At 64.8% G+C, this 15786-nt stretch overlaps 3 protein-coding genes across 3 annotated transcripts; 1 reads left to right on the top strand and 2 right to left on the bottom strand.

The window, feature by feature from the left end:
• Positions 1-1348: 1348 nt before the first annotated feature.
• Positions 1349-3317, bottom strand: EMIHUDRAFT_103549 (hypothetical protein; the record flags this gene model as incomplete). The annotated part of the gene is made up of 3 exons (XM_005766450.1): positions 1349-1897; positions 2098-2155; positions 3085-3317. 3 exons carry the CDS (start codon positions 3315-3317, stop codon positions 1349-1351), a joined length of 840 nt encoding a protein of 279 aa, XP_005766507.1.
• Positions 3318-7637: 4320 nt separating this feature from the next.
• Positions 7638-12445, bottom strand: EMIHUDRAFT_103547 (hypothetical protein; the record flags this gene model as incomplete). Its single annotated transcript, XM_005766449.1, has 5 exons — positions 7638-7762; positions 11057-11135; positions 11274-11379; positions 11516-12037; positions 12189-12445. 5 exons carry the CDS (start codon positions 12443-12445, stop codon positions 7638-7640), a joined length of 1089 nt encoding a protein of 362 aa, XP_005766506.1.
• A 2012-nt stretch (positions 12446-14457) lies between these two features.
• Positions 14458-15717, top strand: EMIHUDRAFT_42839 (hypothetical protein; the record flags this gene model as incomplete). Its single annotated transcript, XM_005766448.1, has 2 exons — positions 14458-15234; positions 15364-15717. Coding segments are annotated over 2 exons (1131 nt in total), but the record flags the coding sequence as incomplete, so codon positions are not given.
• Positions 15718-15786: the final 69 nt, after the last annotated feature.

Raw genomic sequence — 15786 nt, 5'->3', positions numbered from 1 at the left:
AAGGCGGGCGCCTAGAAAAAGGCGCCGCCCCCCGAGCAGGAATCCCACCCGTACCCCGACGGCAGGCACGGCTCTTGGGGAGGGTTCCCTGGGTGGGCCGCGGGGTTGGCTGCCAAAGATTAGACGCTCGGCTTGACAGAAAAGCGATGCCGACTTAGAAAAAACAATTTGTTTTTTTCTAAGTGCTCTCTCTCTCTCCGACTTCAGGCAGTCGTGGCATCCTACACGTATGGGCCGTCCATCCAGAGTATCGACCTCTGGCTAGTCACGTAGTCAGCCGGCCACTGGATGGCACCATAAAGTACTCGTCAACTCGAGCTGGTCTCTCCGCAAGGCCTCCCGACCGCGTCGAATTCATCGACGCAGGCTCTCTCGGCTACGGGACCGGCCCCAGCTTCGGCTGAGGGTTGACAAGCTCCCGAGCCCAAATCACAGTGAGCACTTGTGAAATAAATAAATAAAAACGGTCAAACTCTGAGACGAGATGGGATTTAGGGACATGTGTCCCCGCCCTGCACGATCTTGGTGTGAGGGATCTTGAGCACTTGTGAACGTCGTGATTTCTTGTTGGTTTTCAAAAATCTCTCTCTCCGACTTATTCGTTATTGATATTGTGCGGGGAGGGTGTCGGCGAGGCTGAGTAAGGGGAAGAAAAGAATTTCAATCAAGGTGCTGGGTGCGCTTCTTAGCTCCCCGGCCCTGGATGTGAGGCTGCCAACTGCACTCCAAGTGCTCCAAGTGCAGCCTTACTCTCTCGGCAAGAATCCTGCGCTCGTGCACGTGGGGACCCTGTCATCCTCCTCCCGTACACACACACACACACAACTCCTCCTCCCATCCCTCGTTTGGAGCACTTGGAGCACTTGGAGTGCAGTCAGTAACCTCACGTTTGGGGGAAAATGGAAATCTTTCACAATCCGCGGCGCAACACCGCGATACCACCACGCGCTTTCCTCGACGCGCGCACAGCCCCTCCGCGCGGTGCAGGCGTCCGCGCTTCAGGCTTCGGCAGGCTTTCGGCAGGCTTCGGCAGGCTGCGCGACAGCAGGACTTCCGACTTCCGCAGGAGAGGACTTCCGCAGGACTTCCGCAGGACTTCCGCCACAGGACTTTGCCAGACGCCAAGCATGCCTCTCCCGAGTGCAGGTGGTCGAGAGGGATTGGGCGGCCGAGGGAGCGAAGGTGGTCGAGACAGCGCAGGTGGCTGAGCGCGCCGGTCACCTTTCATCGCCGGGGCCGGGCTCGGTCGGGGCTGCGGGCTTGCCTCGCTCTAAAACAGGAGGCCAAAGCAGTCTGTCCGCGAGATTCCGCGTGTATCTCTCTACTCGCACAGAGAGGAACCACCTCATCAGGAGCAGCCGCACGGGCACAGCCAGCATCCGGGGCTCAGCTTGCACGTCACCCGCACCCGGCCGCGAATCGCGCCGTCGAAGACGTACACGAAGCCGCTCTCGGGCGAGCCCTCTACGAACGTCTGCAGCACCAGCTCGCCGGGAAAGGCGCCGCCGAAGCTGCTGCCATTCTCCACGAAACGCCTCCTCTCGTCCACATACGCCACGATCGGATCGCCGACCGTCGAGGCCGACGGCCCGGCGGCGCACGGACCAAAGGTCTCGAGATATTCGGTTGTGAGGAGGCGGTACGCCACCCGCCCAAGAACCGGCAGCAGCACGTACTTGACGAGCGTGTTGTAGGCGGAGCACCGCTCCAACCGGAATTCGGTGATGTAGAGGTCGCGGCTGCCATTGCGCGCGTACTCCAGCGGCGACCAAGCGTTGTTGCGGAACAGATGCTCGCCGGCAGCGCCGCGGCTCACGGTCACGCCGAAAGCCTTTTCGGCAGCCGCGATCGTGGTGTCGGTCGTGTCGCTCGTGGTGTTGACGCCGTCGCCCGCAAGCTGCAGTGGGGCCGCCATATGTGTATGATCGCAGCGGCCCGGGCAGCGGCCAGCCTGTACACCGCCCGCCCGAGGCGCTCCGCTGGCTTCCCCCTCAAGACCCCCTCAATATCAAAGAAATATTCTTGCGTCTTTCTTTTTGCCGGTGGCAGCGCGAGAAAAAGGAGGCTTATGACTGCACTCCAAGTGCTCCAACACACCTCCTTGTACAACCACCACCTCGCAACATCTCTCTCCACCGGCTCGCACCTCTCGCACCTCGACAAGGACTACATCAAGGAGACAGCGAACCCATCCAGCCGCGCCGACGCCATCGGCGCCACCGCCTCCCACGAATTGGCAGCCGGATCGTACCGCTCGACCGAGCTGAGGGAGGCGCCGTTGTGGTTGTGCCCACCAACAGCGTACAGCTTGCCGTCGAGCGCCGCCGCGGCCAGGGTCGTCCTCACTGTAGTCATCGGCGCCACCGCCTCCCACGCGTTCGTCACGGGATCGTACCGCTCCACCGAGCTGAGGACGCTGTCGTGACCACGCCCGCCCACCGCATACAGCTTGCCGTCGAGCACCGCCACGCCGAAATCAGTTCGCGCCGCCGCCATCGGAGCCACAGCCTCCCACGCATCCAGCGCCGGGTCATACCGCTCCACCGAGCTGAGGCGGCCACCGCCGTGCCCGCCCACCGCGTACAACTTGCCGTCGAGCACCGCCACGGCGTGAGCATACCGCGCCGTTGCCATCGGCGCCACAGCCTCCCACGCATCCAACGCCGGGTCGTACCCCTCCACGGAGCTGAGGAAGTCGTCGTCGTTGTTGAAGCCGCCCACAGCGTACAGCTTGCCGTCGAGCACCGCCACACCATGGTCGCTCCGCGCCTCCGCCATCGGCGCCACCGCCTCCCACGCATCCAGCGCCGAATCATACCGCTCCACCGAGCTGAGGGCGCCGTCGTCGTCATTCTCGCCGCCCGCCGCGTAGAGCTTGCCATCGAGTACCGCCATGCGCGCTACCGTGCATGCCGACGCGGCATCGGCGCCACAGCCTCCTCCTCCCACTCATTCGTTGACGGGTAGAACCGCTCCAGCGAGTTGAGCGACTCGCCACCGCTGCCGAAGCCGCCAATCACGAGCATGCGCGGCCTCTCGCGCTTCGGCAGCGTCTCCTTCCAGCCGCGGCGCCACGCGCGGCACGTCCCCTTGACGGCGTGCTCCGTGGTCGGCAGCTGGGCGAGGATGTGCGGGGCGAGGTCCGGCGAGAGGAGGACCTCGGAGAGCACCCACTCAGGCTGCTCCACGAGCCGTGCAGTGTGCTCCTCCGCCACGCGCAGCGCGGCGGCGCTCGCGCCCGCCTGCGCCTCGATGATGGCGCACAGCTGCGCTGGCGAGAGGCCCGCGACGCGCGCGCCGATGCGGTGGGAGGCCATGTCTAGGTCCGCGCGCGGTTTCTTTTTCTAATAAATAAATAAAACTGGAAAGGGTAAAAAGGAACAGGTCCCCGCCCTTTTCTACGCTCATCCGGACCAGTTTCTTTTCGCACGAGAACACACAATCTGTGTGTGTGTGTGTGTGTGTGTGTGTGACAAGGACTACATCAAGGAGGCAGCGAACCCATCCATCCGCGCCGACGCCATCGGCGCCACCACCGCCTCCCACACGTTGGTTGTCGAATCGTACCGCTCCACCGAGCTGAGGGTGCCATCGTCGCCGTCGTACCCGCCCACAGCGTACAGCTTGCCGTCGAGCGCCGCCGCGGCCAGCAACGTCCTCACTGTAGTCATCGGCGCCACTGCCTCCCACGCGTTCGTCACGGGATCGTACCGCTCCACCGAGCTGAGGACGCCGTCGTGACCACGCCCGCCAGCAGCGTACAGCTTGCCGTCGAGCACCGCCACGCCGAAATCAGCTCGCGCCGCCGCCATCGGAGCCACCGCCACCCACGCATCTAACCCAGGGTCGTACCGCTCGACCGAGCTGAGGCGGCCACCGCCGTACCCGCCCGCAGCGTACAGCTTGCCGTCGAGCACCGCCACGGCGTGAGCCTCCCGCGCCGTCGCCATCGGCGCCACCGCCTCCCACGCATTCGTCCCCGCGTCGTACCGCTCCACCGAGCTGAGGTGGCGGCCGTCTTCGTTGTACCCGCCCACAGCGTACAGCTTGCCGTCGAGCACTGTCACGGCGTGAGAATGCCGTGCCTCTGCCATCGGCGCCACCACCTCCCACGCGTTCGTAGCCGGGTCGTACCGCTCCACCACGTTGGAATTTGCGCCGTCCTCCTCACTCTCGCCGCCCACCGCGTAGAGCTTGCCATCGAGCACCGCCGTGCCGACAATTAGTCTTGCCGTCGGCATCGGCGCCACAGCCTCCTCCTCCCACTCATTCGTAGACGGGTCGTACCGCTCCAGCGAGCTGAGGAACTCGCCATCGCTGTTGTGGCCGCCGATCACGAGCATGCGCGGCCTCTCGCGCTTCTTCAGCGTCTCCTTCCAGCCGCGGCGCCACGCGCGGCACGTCCCCTTGATGGCGTGCTCCGTGGTCGGCAGCTGGGCGAGGATGTGCGGGGCGAGGTCCGGCGAGAGGAGGACCTCGGAGAGCACCCATTCGGGCTGCTCCACGAGCCGTGCAGCGTGCTCCTCCGCCACGCGCAGCGCGGCGTCGCTCGCGCCCGCCTGCGCCTCGATGATGGCGCACAGCTGCGCTGGCGAGAGGCCCGCGACGCGCGCGCCGATGCGGTGGGAGGCCATCGTGTGTATCCGGCGGGCGTTTCTCGAGTTCTACAACTTTCGCACGCTCAGCACCTCGATGAGGTCACATGGACCACCAAGAACTGGCACGGGCTGCAGATGCAGCGCTTGTCTGTCGTTCTCCACACCGCCGTGGCGTGGCAGACGGTGAACGAGCTAGCGTGCGGGGAGAGCGGCATTGTGCACGGTGCTAAGTGCATTGCCGCTCTTAACGGAGTCGCTTAGGCGGCTCCGGTGGTGTGCCGTCACCGCAGACAGGCTCGACTAAATAAATAAATAGGGCAGACATCCCCCGGAGAGATGGGCGACGCACGAACCCCGAGGCACAGCGCGCACCCCGCCCCGCTCTCGCAGGACGTGCAACACACAGCACACAAGACATTTATCTAGGCTGCGGTTGTAGGACGGGGTCGACTAAACGGACATGCCTGAATAAGTCTTTGCCTAAAGACATAAATAAATAGAGCAGGCATCTCAGTGGCGTGTGAGAGCGGGGTCAAAAACTCCGCTTTCGCGTCTATTTCTTTTTTTGTAGACGCCGTCTCCCACAGTATATGTTACTCCGTGGCTCGGGTTACACCAATCCTCGCTACCCAACGCGGCCAAAGGATATCCACCTCGAGAACCTCGAGAGAGAGACGCCGTCCCACAAGTGAAATGGAGCTTCGCTCCGAGCTGGCCGCTGTGGAGTGCCACCTCGCCCGCGCCACCATGCCGGTCTTGGACGCGACGCGATTCATGTGTGCGCGCGGCCTGCGCTGTGTGGACGCGGCGCTCGGAAAAGGGCTGCTACAGATGACGATGGCGATCGCGCAGCTCCCTCATCCGTCGTGGCGCCTCAGGTCGCACCGCGGCCGTGACGACAAGTGGGCGCGCTGGCTCGGGTGCGACGATATCGACGCGTGGGAGTGTATGTATGGGACGCCCGACACCGCGCACACCGCGGCGTGCCCGGCCTCGCTTGCTGCGCGTGGCGGACACCTTGCGAGCCGCAACAAGACGCTCGTGGCGCTCGTCGTTCTTCGTAACATCCTCTTGCGCGGCGACCGGCGCTCTCCCCTCCTCGAGCCTGGACCAGCGCCCTGGCCACCGGGCGCGCTGCCGGCGAAACTCTTCGCGGGGATGGAGCCGGCGGCGTCGACGGCCGGCGCGGTCAACGTCTCGGTGGCGGTGCGCGGCGGCGACGCGTGTGATGTGGTCGAAATGGGGCGGCTCAGTCCGAACCTCTTCCAGGGCGTGTGGGACCCGCGACTGCGCACGCGGTGGAGCCAGCAGAAGCGCCACTGCGCGCATCCCGTCGTCTACCTTGAGGCGCTCCGGCTGCTCCTCCGCCGCCTGGCGCGCCTGCACAGGCCCGTTGGTTCGATCGAGCTCGCGACGGACTCCGCCGAGGCGGCGCGCATGTTCGCGCGCGAGGCGGCCGCCCTCGGCGCGCCCGTGCACCAGCGGCCGTGGAACCGATCGAAGCTTGCGGTGGCCGCTCATGAGCTGCACGGCCGGGGTGGTGGCCACTTGACTCTCGCCGATCGCAAGAGGCGGTGGATCGAGTTCCGCGACGACCTCGACGCGTCAGTGGTCGTCTCGGCGCTCGACGACTTGCGCGTGCTCGCGCGCGGTTCCGTGTTCGTCGGCTCGATGTGCTCGTCATTCCACACGATGGCGTGGAACGGTGCCGTCGCGCTGCAGGGGGAAGTCGTCCCGTACGAGTCGGTCGACAGCTGCGCGCCGCACCTAGACGTGTGGCCGTCGCTCGCGGGCATGACCAACGACCAGCGCGAGCCGCGCGGGCTGCCGACCTTCACCGCCGAAACGCTGCGCGGCGGGCCCTTGTGGAACGTGGGAAGCGGGCGCTCGAGCCGTTTCCCCTACTACGCCGGCCCGCCGCCGCAGCGTCGGTCGCGATCGCCAGCAACAAGCTGATCCCTGATACTAGCTGAGGGGGGCAGAACGCCGCTTGCAGCTGCTCGGCTTTCTGTTGCGTCGTTTTTTTCTGAGCTAGCTCCGTGCTTGTCACGGCTTTATTGAACAAACCGCCAAAAACACGCACGCAAGGGCTAGAGTTCCATTTCAGTTTTCACAGTGGCACACAGCCCGCGTTACACAATCTTGAACTTGATTTTGGTCCGATTTGCGCCATTTGGTACCTCTCCGCTCTCGGCTAGTGCCATTTCACTGTGGCACAGCTCGCGTTACAAAACCTTGATTTTGACCAATTTGCGCACTAGTCGTGGCATTTCTTTCCACCCAAGAAGCCCGTTTTGGGGGCGGGGCGACCGAATATTCATTCTAGCCGCAATGCCTATTAAAAATAAGTTTTTTTAAAGGGTTGCCCGGCCGCGGGTTGCTGCGCAAAAGCTTTTGTGTGCGCGGGTTCGCGCTGCGCTAGGCTCAGAGCGAGTTCGCGCTGCGCTAGGCTCAGACGGCGAGTTCGCGCTGCGCTAGCTAGGCTGAGACTAACTACCCTCTACCTACCCTGCCTGGAATATTCAACAGACAACACCCTTTCTCAAACAACTTTTCTTTAGGGGCCCTCGCACGGAGGTGGGGAGCCCCGGGTACTCTTTAGGTTTAGCTGTACTCGTCTAGGCAGGGTTTGCTTGCTCGTTGCTGGAAATTAAGACACGCAACAACATAAACGCGAACCTCTCTTTGTCACTTTCTGGCCGCGTCCCTCCCCTCTCTTCTGCATTCCTCTTTTACATACATAATTGTCCCTCTCGGTGCCTTCCAGAGGCAGCTGCGACCCCGCCGAGTGGACGGCGGTACTCGGCAGGTGGCGCGGAGTACCGCCGTCCACTCAGCGGGGACCGGGGTCACAACTGCCTCTGCGCGTCCTGGAGATGTACCAAATTGTCGCCGCCGGAGACGACTCGACGCCGCTGAGATCGGAGATCAAGCTCTGACAAGTCGCACGTCGCTCCTTTCCGACGTGACTTGCCCGTGCAGAGCACATCAGTACACGGACTTGACGCGCTCGGTACGACGCCTGCGACCCGTCTCGGGTCAGGTGGCACGACGCTCATTCATCGCGCCTACCAGCGCTGCCTTGCAGGTTGCCACGACGAGGTCGAGCACGCTTCTATACGCTCGCCCAGCCTTCCTTTCCATCCCATTGCCAGAGGCAAAGCCTACGAGGGGTGGTGGAACCACATGTCACGGCTACTGCCGGCTCGACCCCACGATAGCCTCCGAAGGCGACTTTGCGGCACCATCATCGGACGATGTCGACGAGTTGGGTCGCTCTCGCGGTAGCCAGATGACCTCTCATACTAGCATCATCGGCCATGGCCGCAGGGAGCGCGGGGGAGGGCGCTGGGAGCAACACGGAGCTCCGTTGGACGTTTTCAAGATTAGCGTGTCAGAGTGAATTGGAACTAGCCAAGGGCCACAACGCACAAGGCGGACTGGGACTCTCCGGACACACAGTACACATCGCTCTCGGGCCTCTCTGGTCTCTCTCCAAAGAGTAAGAGAGAGTACTTGGTCTTGAGGCCAGCCGGGATCAATTCCCGGAATACACGTCAACAACACACCCACCTGCTGCACGTATGCTCCGACGTGCGACCTGAGCGACGCGTTCCCCGCCGGCTACACTGCGGTGTCTGGCCGTGAGATGGCCTTCAATCCGGGCGACCCCGTCGGTCAGTGCGTATCCGGCGGGTTCGGCTTGCCTTGTGCAGGTGCAAGTATGCACACGAGCCCTCCGAGCACACTCCGCTCCGGTCTCTTCACTTGCACGCAACGACACCGGAGGGGCTGGGTGGAGGTCCTCTCTGAGGCTTCTGCCACAGCCGGCCTGTTTTTGACGGCGGCCGTGCTGGGCACAGCGATACTGTTCTTCCCTTGCTCAAGGCCGGGGGAACGAGGCCGTGTGTTTAGCGAGTCGATGGCCGTGGTTGACGAGTCGGGCCTCGCGTTGGCTTGGCTCCAGATCTCCTTTTGACAATGATAATTACGTCAGTTAATTAAGCCGTACCCGTCGTAATATAGAAAGGAGAGACGGTGACGCAGAGGCGGGGCACAGCGCGGCACAGAGTCCAGAGACGAGAGAGAGACGGTCATCAGGTAAATTTCTACACACACGCAAAGTGGGGGCCTTTGGGGCAGGGGGGCAACCCTCGCAACTCCACACCAAGACAGACTGAGTGTGCACAGGAGCCCCCACCGCGCCGCGCGCCGTTCAAAGAGTGCCAATATGTGGGCCAGTCCACCACGAACGAAACAGCACTTGGCTCAGCCTCAGGCGGGTAATGCGCCCCACACCCTCCTGCTCACTGCCCCGGCGCCCACGCCTCGATCTTCTTGGGCAGCAGCTGGTCCGACAGGTCCTCTCCGTGGCCAAGGCAGCCGCGCTCGCCATCGCCCCAGGTAAAGACGGCGCCGTCGGCGGTGAGGGCGAGGCTGTAGTTGTGCGCTGCCGACACGGCGACGACGCGCCGCCCAGCCAAGGCCTCGACCTTCTTGGGCAGCAGCTGGCGCTGCCGGTCGCCGTGGCCCAGCTGGCCTGAGGTTCCCAAGCCCCAGCTCCAGACGGCTCTGTCGGCGGTGAGGGCGAGGCTGTGGTTGTGCGTTGCCGACACAGCGACGACGCGCCGCCCAGCCAAGGCCTCGACCTTCTTGGGCAGCAGCTGGCGCTGCTCGTCGCCGTGGCCCAGCTGGCCGGCGCCTCCCTCGCCCCAGCTCCAGACAGCTCCATCGGCGGTGAGGGCGAGACTGTGCACGGCTCCAGCAGACACAGCGACGACGCGCCGCCCCGCCAAGGCCTCGACCTTCTTGGGCAGCAGCTGGGTGTGCTGGCCGCCGTGGCCCAGCTGGCCAAAGAGTCCACTGCCCGAGCTCCAGACGGCGCCGTCGGCGATGAGGGCGAGGCTGTGGAGATATCCAGCCGAGACAGCGATGACGCGCCGCCCAGCAAAGGCCTCGATCTTCTTTGGCTGCCGCTGGTGCTGCTGGTTGCCGTGGCCCAACCGGCCAAAGTATCCCCAGCCCCAGCTCCACACAGCGCCGTCGGCGGTGAGGGCGAGGCTGTGGGTGCCTCCAGCCGACACAGAGACGACGCGCTGCCCCGCAAAGGCCTCGATCTTCTTCGGCTGCCACTGGGGCTGCTCGTCGCCGTGGCCCAACCGGGCTGAGTCTCCTTCGCCCCAGCTCCAAACGGCGCCGCCGGCGGTGAGGGCGAGGCTGTGAGTATAGCCAGCCGACACGCTCACGGCGCGCTCGCCGCCCAGCGTCGACGGGAGGCGGGTCGGCGTCTTCAGCTGCAGCACGCCCTCGCCGTGGCCGAGAAGGCCTGGAAAATCCTCCTCCTCTTCGTCCTCCTCGTCGTCGTCGTCCTCCTCCTCGCCCTCAGCTGCCGTTCCGCACGACGAGAGCCGGCCCTCGCCGTCAATGAAGACGCTGTGCCGCATGCCTGCCGCCGCCCTCGCCGCCGGGTTGGCCTCGCACAGCAGCGCAGCGAAACACAGCCACCGCACGGCGCAGCCCTCACCTTCTGGCTGCGCCGGCAGCTCGAAGCCGCGCTCTTGCGCCCACAAGCGGATGGCCTCCACCACGAGCGAGGCGTGAAAGAGCAGCGAGACGGCCGCGACGCGAGCGATGTCGACGGGGCTTTCGCAGCGAGAGAGGGCGCGCGCGAGGAGCTCTGAGGGGAGGTCGAGGAGGCGGATGGGCGGCGGCGTGATCGGCGAGGGGGCGGTGAAGGTGGAGGCGGGGGCGGCGAGGCGGCGCGAGCGGCGCGAGCGGCGCGGCGGGGTGGACATCCCGAGAAAAAGAAAAACCTGCAGGCAAGAAACGCAGCAGACACACCCGAGCGGGAGGAATACGAAAAGAATTTTACGAAAAGAAGCGAAAAGAAATGCTGCGGAGCGAGGCTGGAGGGGCGCAGACGCTCCGCTGTGGCTGGTTGCTGGGGGTGCTGCAGGGGGGCCCGGATGACCCAGTCGACGCTCGCCTTCCCCTCCAAGCGCGCGCCGCAGGCCGGTTCGCCGCTCCGCCTCGCGCTCGAGCTCAACCCGGACGGCGCGCTCGTCTGCACGGGCGACACGGCTCCGCTCAAGGACTACTTGCTCAAGCCGCACGGTTTCGGGTGCGTGGGACGCGGCGCGTCGGGCCGCTGGCGGCGGCCCGGCCCGGGCGGCCGCGACGCGGCGCACCGCCTCGCCGCGCAACTTGAGCACTTCTGGTATCTGGAGTGCACTCGCCGACTCGGATCTCGCGGTAGGTGGCCTCTCTTCCTCCACCGGGCGCCGGGGAGCTCTATGAAGCGCACCCATGGGGAAGAGTACAAGTAGAAAAGATTGACTAAGACCACGACACACTAAGTAGATATAGTCAATGAGGAACTACCGCCCGATCTCCTGAGGAGTGAGCATCTACTGAGGATAGGACTCGACCACGTTCTCCAGATGCATTCCGCCGCGCACGTACGTACTCCACTGCCGCGAGCAGCGGCGGCGGAGTGTCCGCATGGCCACGCTCGCAGCCTCCACCGCACATAGCCACCTTGGGGAAGAAGGTGGGGGGGCGGTGCCCTCGGGCTGGCGTGGGCCGCTGGCCACGCTGCTCCAAGCAGAGCCGCAGCGTGAGCGGCGAATTGAGGCACGCCGCGCAGCAGGCGAAGAAGCAAGCCGGCTCACACACCTCCCCGTCCGCACCACGCAGCCGCTCCAAGAGCGCGCCGGGCTCGCGCTCGGCCTCGGTGGCGAGCCGGTCGGCAGAAGCGAGGTCGAGGATCTCGACGGCCCACCTGTGGTGTGGCGGAGGCGGACTCTCCGTTACTACCGACCGACCATATCGAAACACGGCGGGGGTCGAGAGCTGGCTACCCGGGGTGAATGCTACACGGTGCGGCGTGCCTATGGGGCTCCCGGAAGAACAGATACCCCGCGTGCGGCGACTGCAGCAGCTGAAGAGAGCGCAGTCCGAGCGCGCGGCCACGAGCGATCAGAAACGGGTCGAGGAACTCGAAGAGCCACAGGCAGGCCGCAACCTCCTGCCGCGCGCACTCGCCCACACACGCTCCCCTGCCGAGGGCGTGCGCGTACTGGAAGGCGGGAGATCGGGCAGTCCGCCCTGTCTCCCGGTCGAGCGGGAAAGGGCCGGCGGCCGCCCTCGAGAGCAGCTCCGACAGGGCGCGGTTCGACGTGTTGAGCGCGCTCCTGTAGCGCTCGCGCGCCATCGCGCTGCGCCGCAGGCACCGGTTCCACACCCAGCTCGCAAGCTCGGCCACGGCTCGCCGCTGGCGGCCGGTAGCATCCACTCCTCCCCGCTGTACACTGTAGTCGGCCCCGTGAACCTTCAGTCTGCTGTGAGAGCCCCGATGCGAAGAGAGCGCGGCGAGCTTGAGGGCCGCGTCCACCTTGTTGAGGGCTACGAGCGTCGTGCCTGGGTCGTACCACAGGTCGCTGCGGGGCATCGCGTGGGGCGGATTAGAGGGCAGTGCGGAGCCACGTACGGCCAGATCGTTCCTCGATTGGAGGCGTCTGGAAAGTGTCCGTGCGAGGGCCGCCAAACAAGCGTGTGTGGGCGCGCCTGCAGCCCCGCGCATAGTAGAACCAAACCCCGCGCTCCCGGTTGTGGGCGTTTTGCTTGACGGAGGAGTGCCCGAAGATTGCGCTCTGGTGCGTCACGGGCAGCATGGGCGCGCCGTGAAAGGGCGCCCCGGGCACGCCCGACAGCTCGAGCTCCGCGAACCAGCGATCGGGATCCTGCTTCTCGAACGCGACTGAGGAAAGCGACATCCACGGCGACCATGTCGACCCGCGCCCGGCGCCGCCCGCAGAACAGACCGTGAGGTTCACCACTCCAGCCATTCCAGGAGGGAACGCTCTTTAGACTGCGAGGCGCCGCACGCACTTTTTTTTTGACCTCGCCTTCGTTGTTAATAATACAAACCCAATGGTCCCTTGTCGCAGTCACACACACGCACACGCCGTTCCGCACCGCGCGCCCGCCCGCCCGCCGCCCCGCCCAGGCTTTTTTTTAGAAAACAGAGAAAACAAGCCCTCCTCTCGTCACACACACCGACGTGCGAGTCCAGAGAGGAAGTTGAATACCAAAATTAAAGTTGTCGCACTGCGGCTGCGGATCTCATCAACCCCGACCGACCGAGCTGCGGCTCCATGCCCGTCGGTGCCGCGAAGGCCGTACGAGAGTTTCCTCTCGCACCCTGCCTGGTTTCCTGCGTCTCCGCATGGTACGGGACCCATCGATCGTCTCGCCCTCCCTCACTGGTGTGTGTGTGTGTGTTCCTTGGTTGGTTGGGTCAGAACAAACACGGCACAGGATCGAGGTGCATGCAGATGGCCATCGCGCAGATGTGGCCTGTTCGACGCAGCCGATGAGCTTGTGTGTGTGAGTGAGTACTCTTGATACGAAACCACGACGACACACACCAGTCGACTCGCATCGGTTGCCTCCATGAACGGCGGAGCTATTCTCGCATCCACACGAGCGGCCCGTGACCGACGCCCGCGTCGTCAAAAAAAGTCGCCATGACCGACACATCGGCGACGAACGCGAAGAAGCCAGTATGTCGCCCCCGGTGGTTACGTTTGACACCCAGAGCTGCGTGCTCCCGATGCCGATCGAGAAAGTGTTTGCCATGACGAAAGATCTTTCGGTAACTACATAGACCCCACGCGCACGTCGTGCAAACTGCCCGCCTAATAGACGGTCCCCACGTCGCGCGCGCGCGCTCGGCCAGATACTCTCAACGTGGACACGCCCATAGCAAGGGACACTACTAGGTCACGCATGGCATCAGAAGTTTTATCTTTGGGCCCCGAAAGGCATCTCTAGCAGCGTCGTTACGCATGCGCCCTCCCCTCCTGGGCGCATGCGCCTCACATCTCGCCAGAGCATAAGCTCTTGGTGTGCGACGAGACGAGTTTTTCGCCATCGCAGCGAGCAGCAAGCCACCCGCTACAGCAGCCGGACGGAGGCATCGCCGCGGCAACACACACACCGTCGTTGTGGGCCTAGCTTTTTGGGGAAATATGAGAAACGCCGGGCAGCGTGGTGCATGACTTCAACCTCCCATACGTGTTTTCGTTCGCTCCTCCCTCGGGCTGTTCCATCTTCCCATCTCCTTCCAACTCTACTCGTCGCCCTGAATGGTTGGGCAAGTTGTGGGGGACACGATCCGCTCCTGACAGTGGCATGCACCGCGCCGCGGCGCGTGCCACTGTCTTTGTTTGAAGTAAAAAGTCGAATCAGAGCGCCGTCGGCGTTGTCCCCCGATTTTGTCCCACGGACCGCCCGTCCGGGACCGCTCCGGGACGCACGCCGGCGAAGCACCATCAAGCTGTTGTACGGCCCCGGCATCGCCTTCCCAGGCTTAGCTAGACTGAGAGATATTGTGCATATGGTCTGTCTTTACAATATACTCACTGACACTGAACCTCCCAGAGCTCGTCCCGGTCCGTCACGGCCATCCTCGTCCTCCGGAGGGCCCCCGGCCGCGGTGCGGTGTGGCGGCGTCACAAATCCGACCACAGAGCACCGGGACGCGGTCGGGCGATCTGAGGTCCAACTAGGCGTATGCATTGCCCATCCAGGGCTATCACCTGGACCCATCAACAGGCGCCTGCGGCGCCGTGGCACGAGGTGGTGTTCACACTTGCCCAACCATTCATGCAGCACAGTAGGCGAGGCCGGGGCGTGGTGAGAAGCCATGCTTCGACGAGCCGCTGCGCAGCGGCCGCTCCTGCTCATCGCGCGGCGCGCTGTGTTTTCCTCGGATGCAGGATCATCGGATGCAGGATCTGCGGCGATCCTTCGCGGCTCCAGTACAGCCGCCGTCCACGCTGATGCACTCGAAGACCACGGCGGAGGAAGGATGGCGACGGCACACGACGTGTCGCCGCCGCTGTCTCTGAGCACGACCTTCACCTGCCCTGAGCCCGGATCCGACGGGCACGTCTACAGTCGCATCTCAAACCCAACCAGGGAACGATGCGAGACTTTGCTCGGCGCCATCGAGGGCACGCCAAGTTCGCCGGCGAGAGCGGTGCTGTATGCCTCCGGCTTGGCGGCCACCTTCGGAGCGCTCTCACGGCTGCTGCCGAGCCGCGTCGCCATCTCGGGAGGCTACCACGGCACGCACCAAGTCCTTGAGCAGCTCCAGCGTATCTCGGGCGGAGCTAGCTGCAACCCGATCCCGCTGCCGACACCGGAGGACGCGGCGGCCGTCCTGCGCGAGGGCGACGTGGTGTGGCTCGAAACGCCGCGCAACCCGGACTGCCACGTGGCCGACGTGGCTGCTTACGCCGACGCTGCGCGGGAATTGGGTGGCGTGCGGGTGGTCGTCGACTCCACGTTCGCGCCGCCACCCCTCCAGCGCGCGCTGACGCTTGGCGCAGACATTGTCATGCACTCGACGACCAAGTACCTTGCGGGGCATTCTGACGCGATCGGTGGCGCGCTGTGCGTCCGCGACGCCGCGCTGGCCTCGGAGCTGCGCGCAGACCGCTCGGCGGTCGGGTCGACGCCGGGTGCACTGGAGGTCTGGCTCCTGATGCGATCGCTCCGCACCCTCCACCTGCGCGTTGAGCGCCAGTCGGCGACAGCGGCGGAGCTTGCCCACTGGCTGGATCGCGCCGTGCGGAGGGAGGCGGGCCACCCGCTGGCAGGCCCGCCCACCCACGCGCACTGGGCCTCGCACTGTTACTGCTGCGGGGGGCTCCTGTCGTTCGACGTGGAGTCGCGAGGGTCGACCTAGTGTGAAGAGATGCCTGCCCTGACCCGACCTGACCTTGCCGTAGGGCTCGTGCACTCGGTGGCGCACCCTTCGCTGCCCTCGGACCCGTCGCATGGGGTCGCACGGCGGCAGATGAGCGGCGGTTACGGCGGCTGCTTCGCGCTGGAGCTCGCGTCGGAGCAAGCTGCGCGCAGCCTCCCCGCAGCCCTCCGGCTGTTCCGCGACGCGACGTCCCTCGGCGGCGTGGAGAGCTTGATCGAGTGGCGGCGGAAGTACGACGACGCCATCTCGCCGCGGCTGCTGCGCGTGAGCGTCGGCCTCGAGGAGGCGGCGCACCTGCAGGAGGACTTGCAGCGCGCCATCCTTCAGGTGAGTGCGGCTGCGGGGTGAGAGAATCCTCATGATGTAAAAGCTCGCAAGGTACAAGACTAAATCGAGCGCGTCAGAGAGGTG

The sequence above is a fragment of the Emiliania huxleyi genome, assembly GCF_000372725.1.
Source record: "Emiliania huxleyi CCMP1516 unplaced genomic scaffold EMIHUscaffold_51, whole genome shotgun sequence".
NCBI lineage: Eukaryota > Haptophyta > Isochrysidales > Noelaerhabdaceae > Emiliania > Emiliania huxleyi.
The sequence above is the reverse complement of the archived record's forward strand: the minus strand, read 5'-3'. Positions and strand labels throughout refer to the sequence as shown.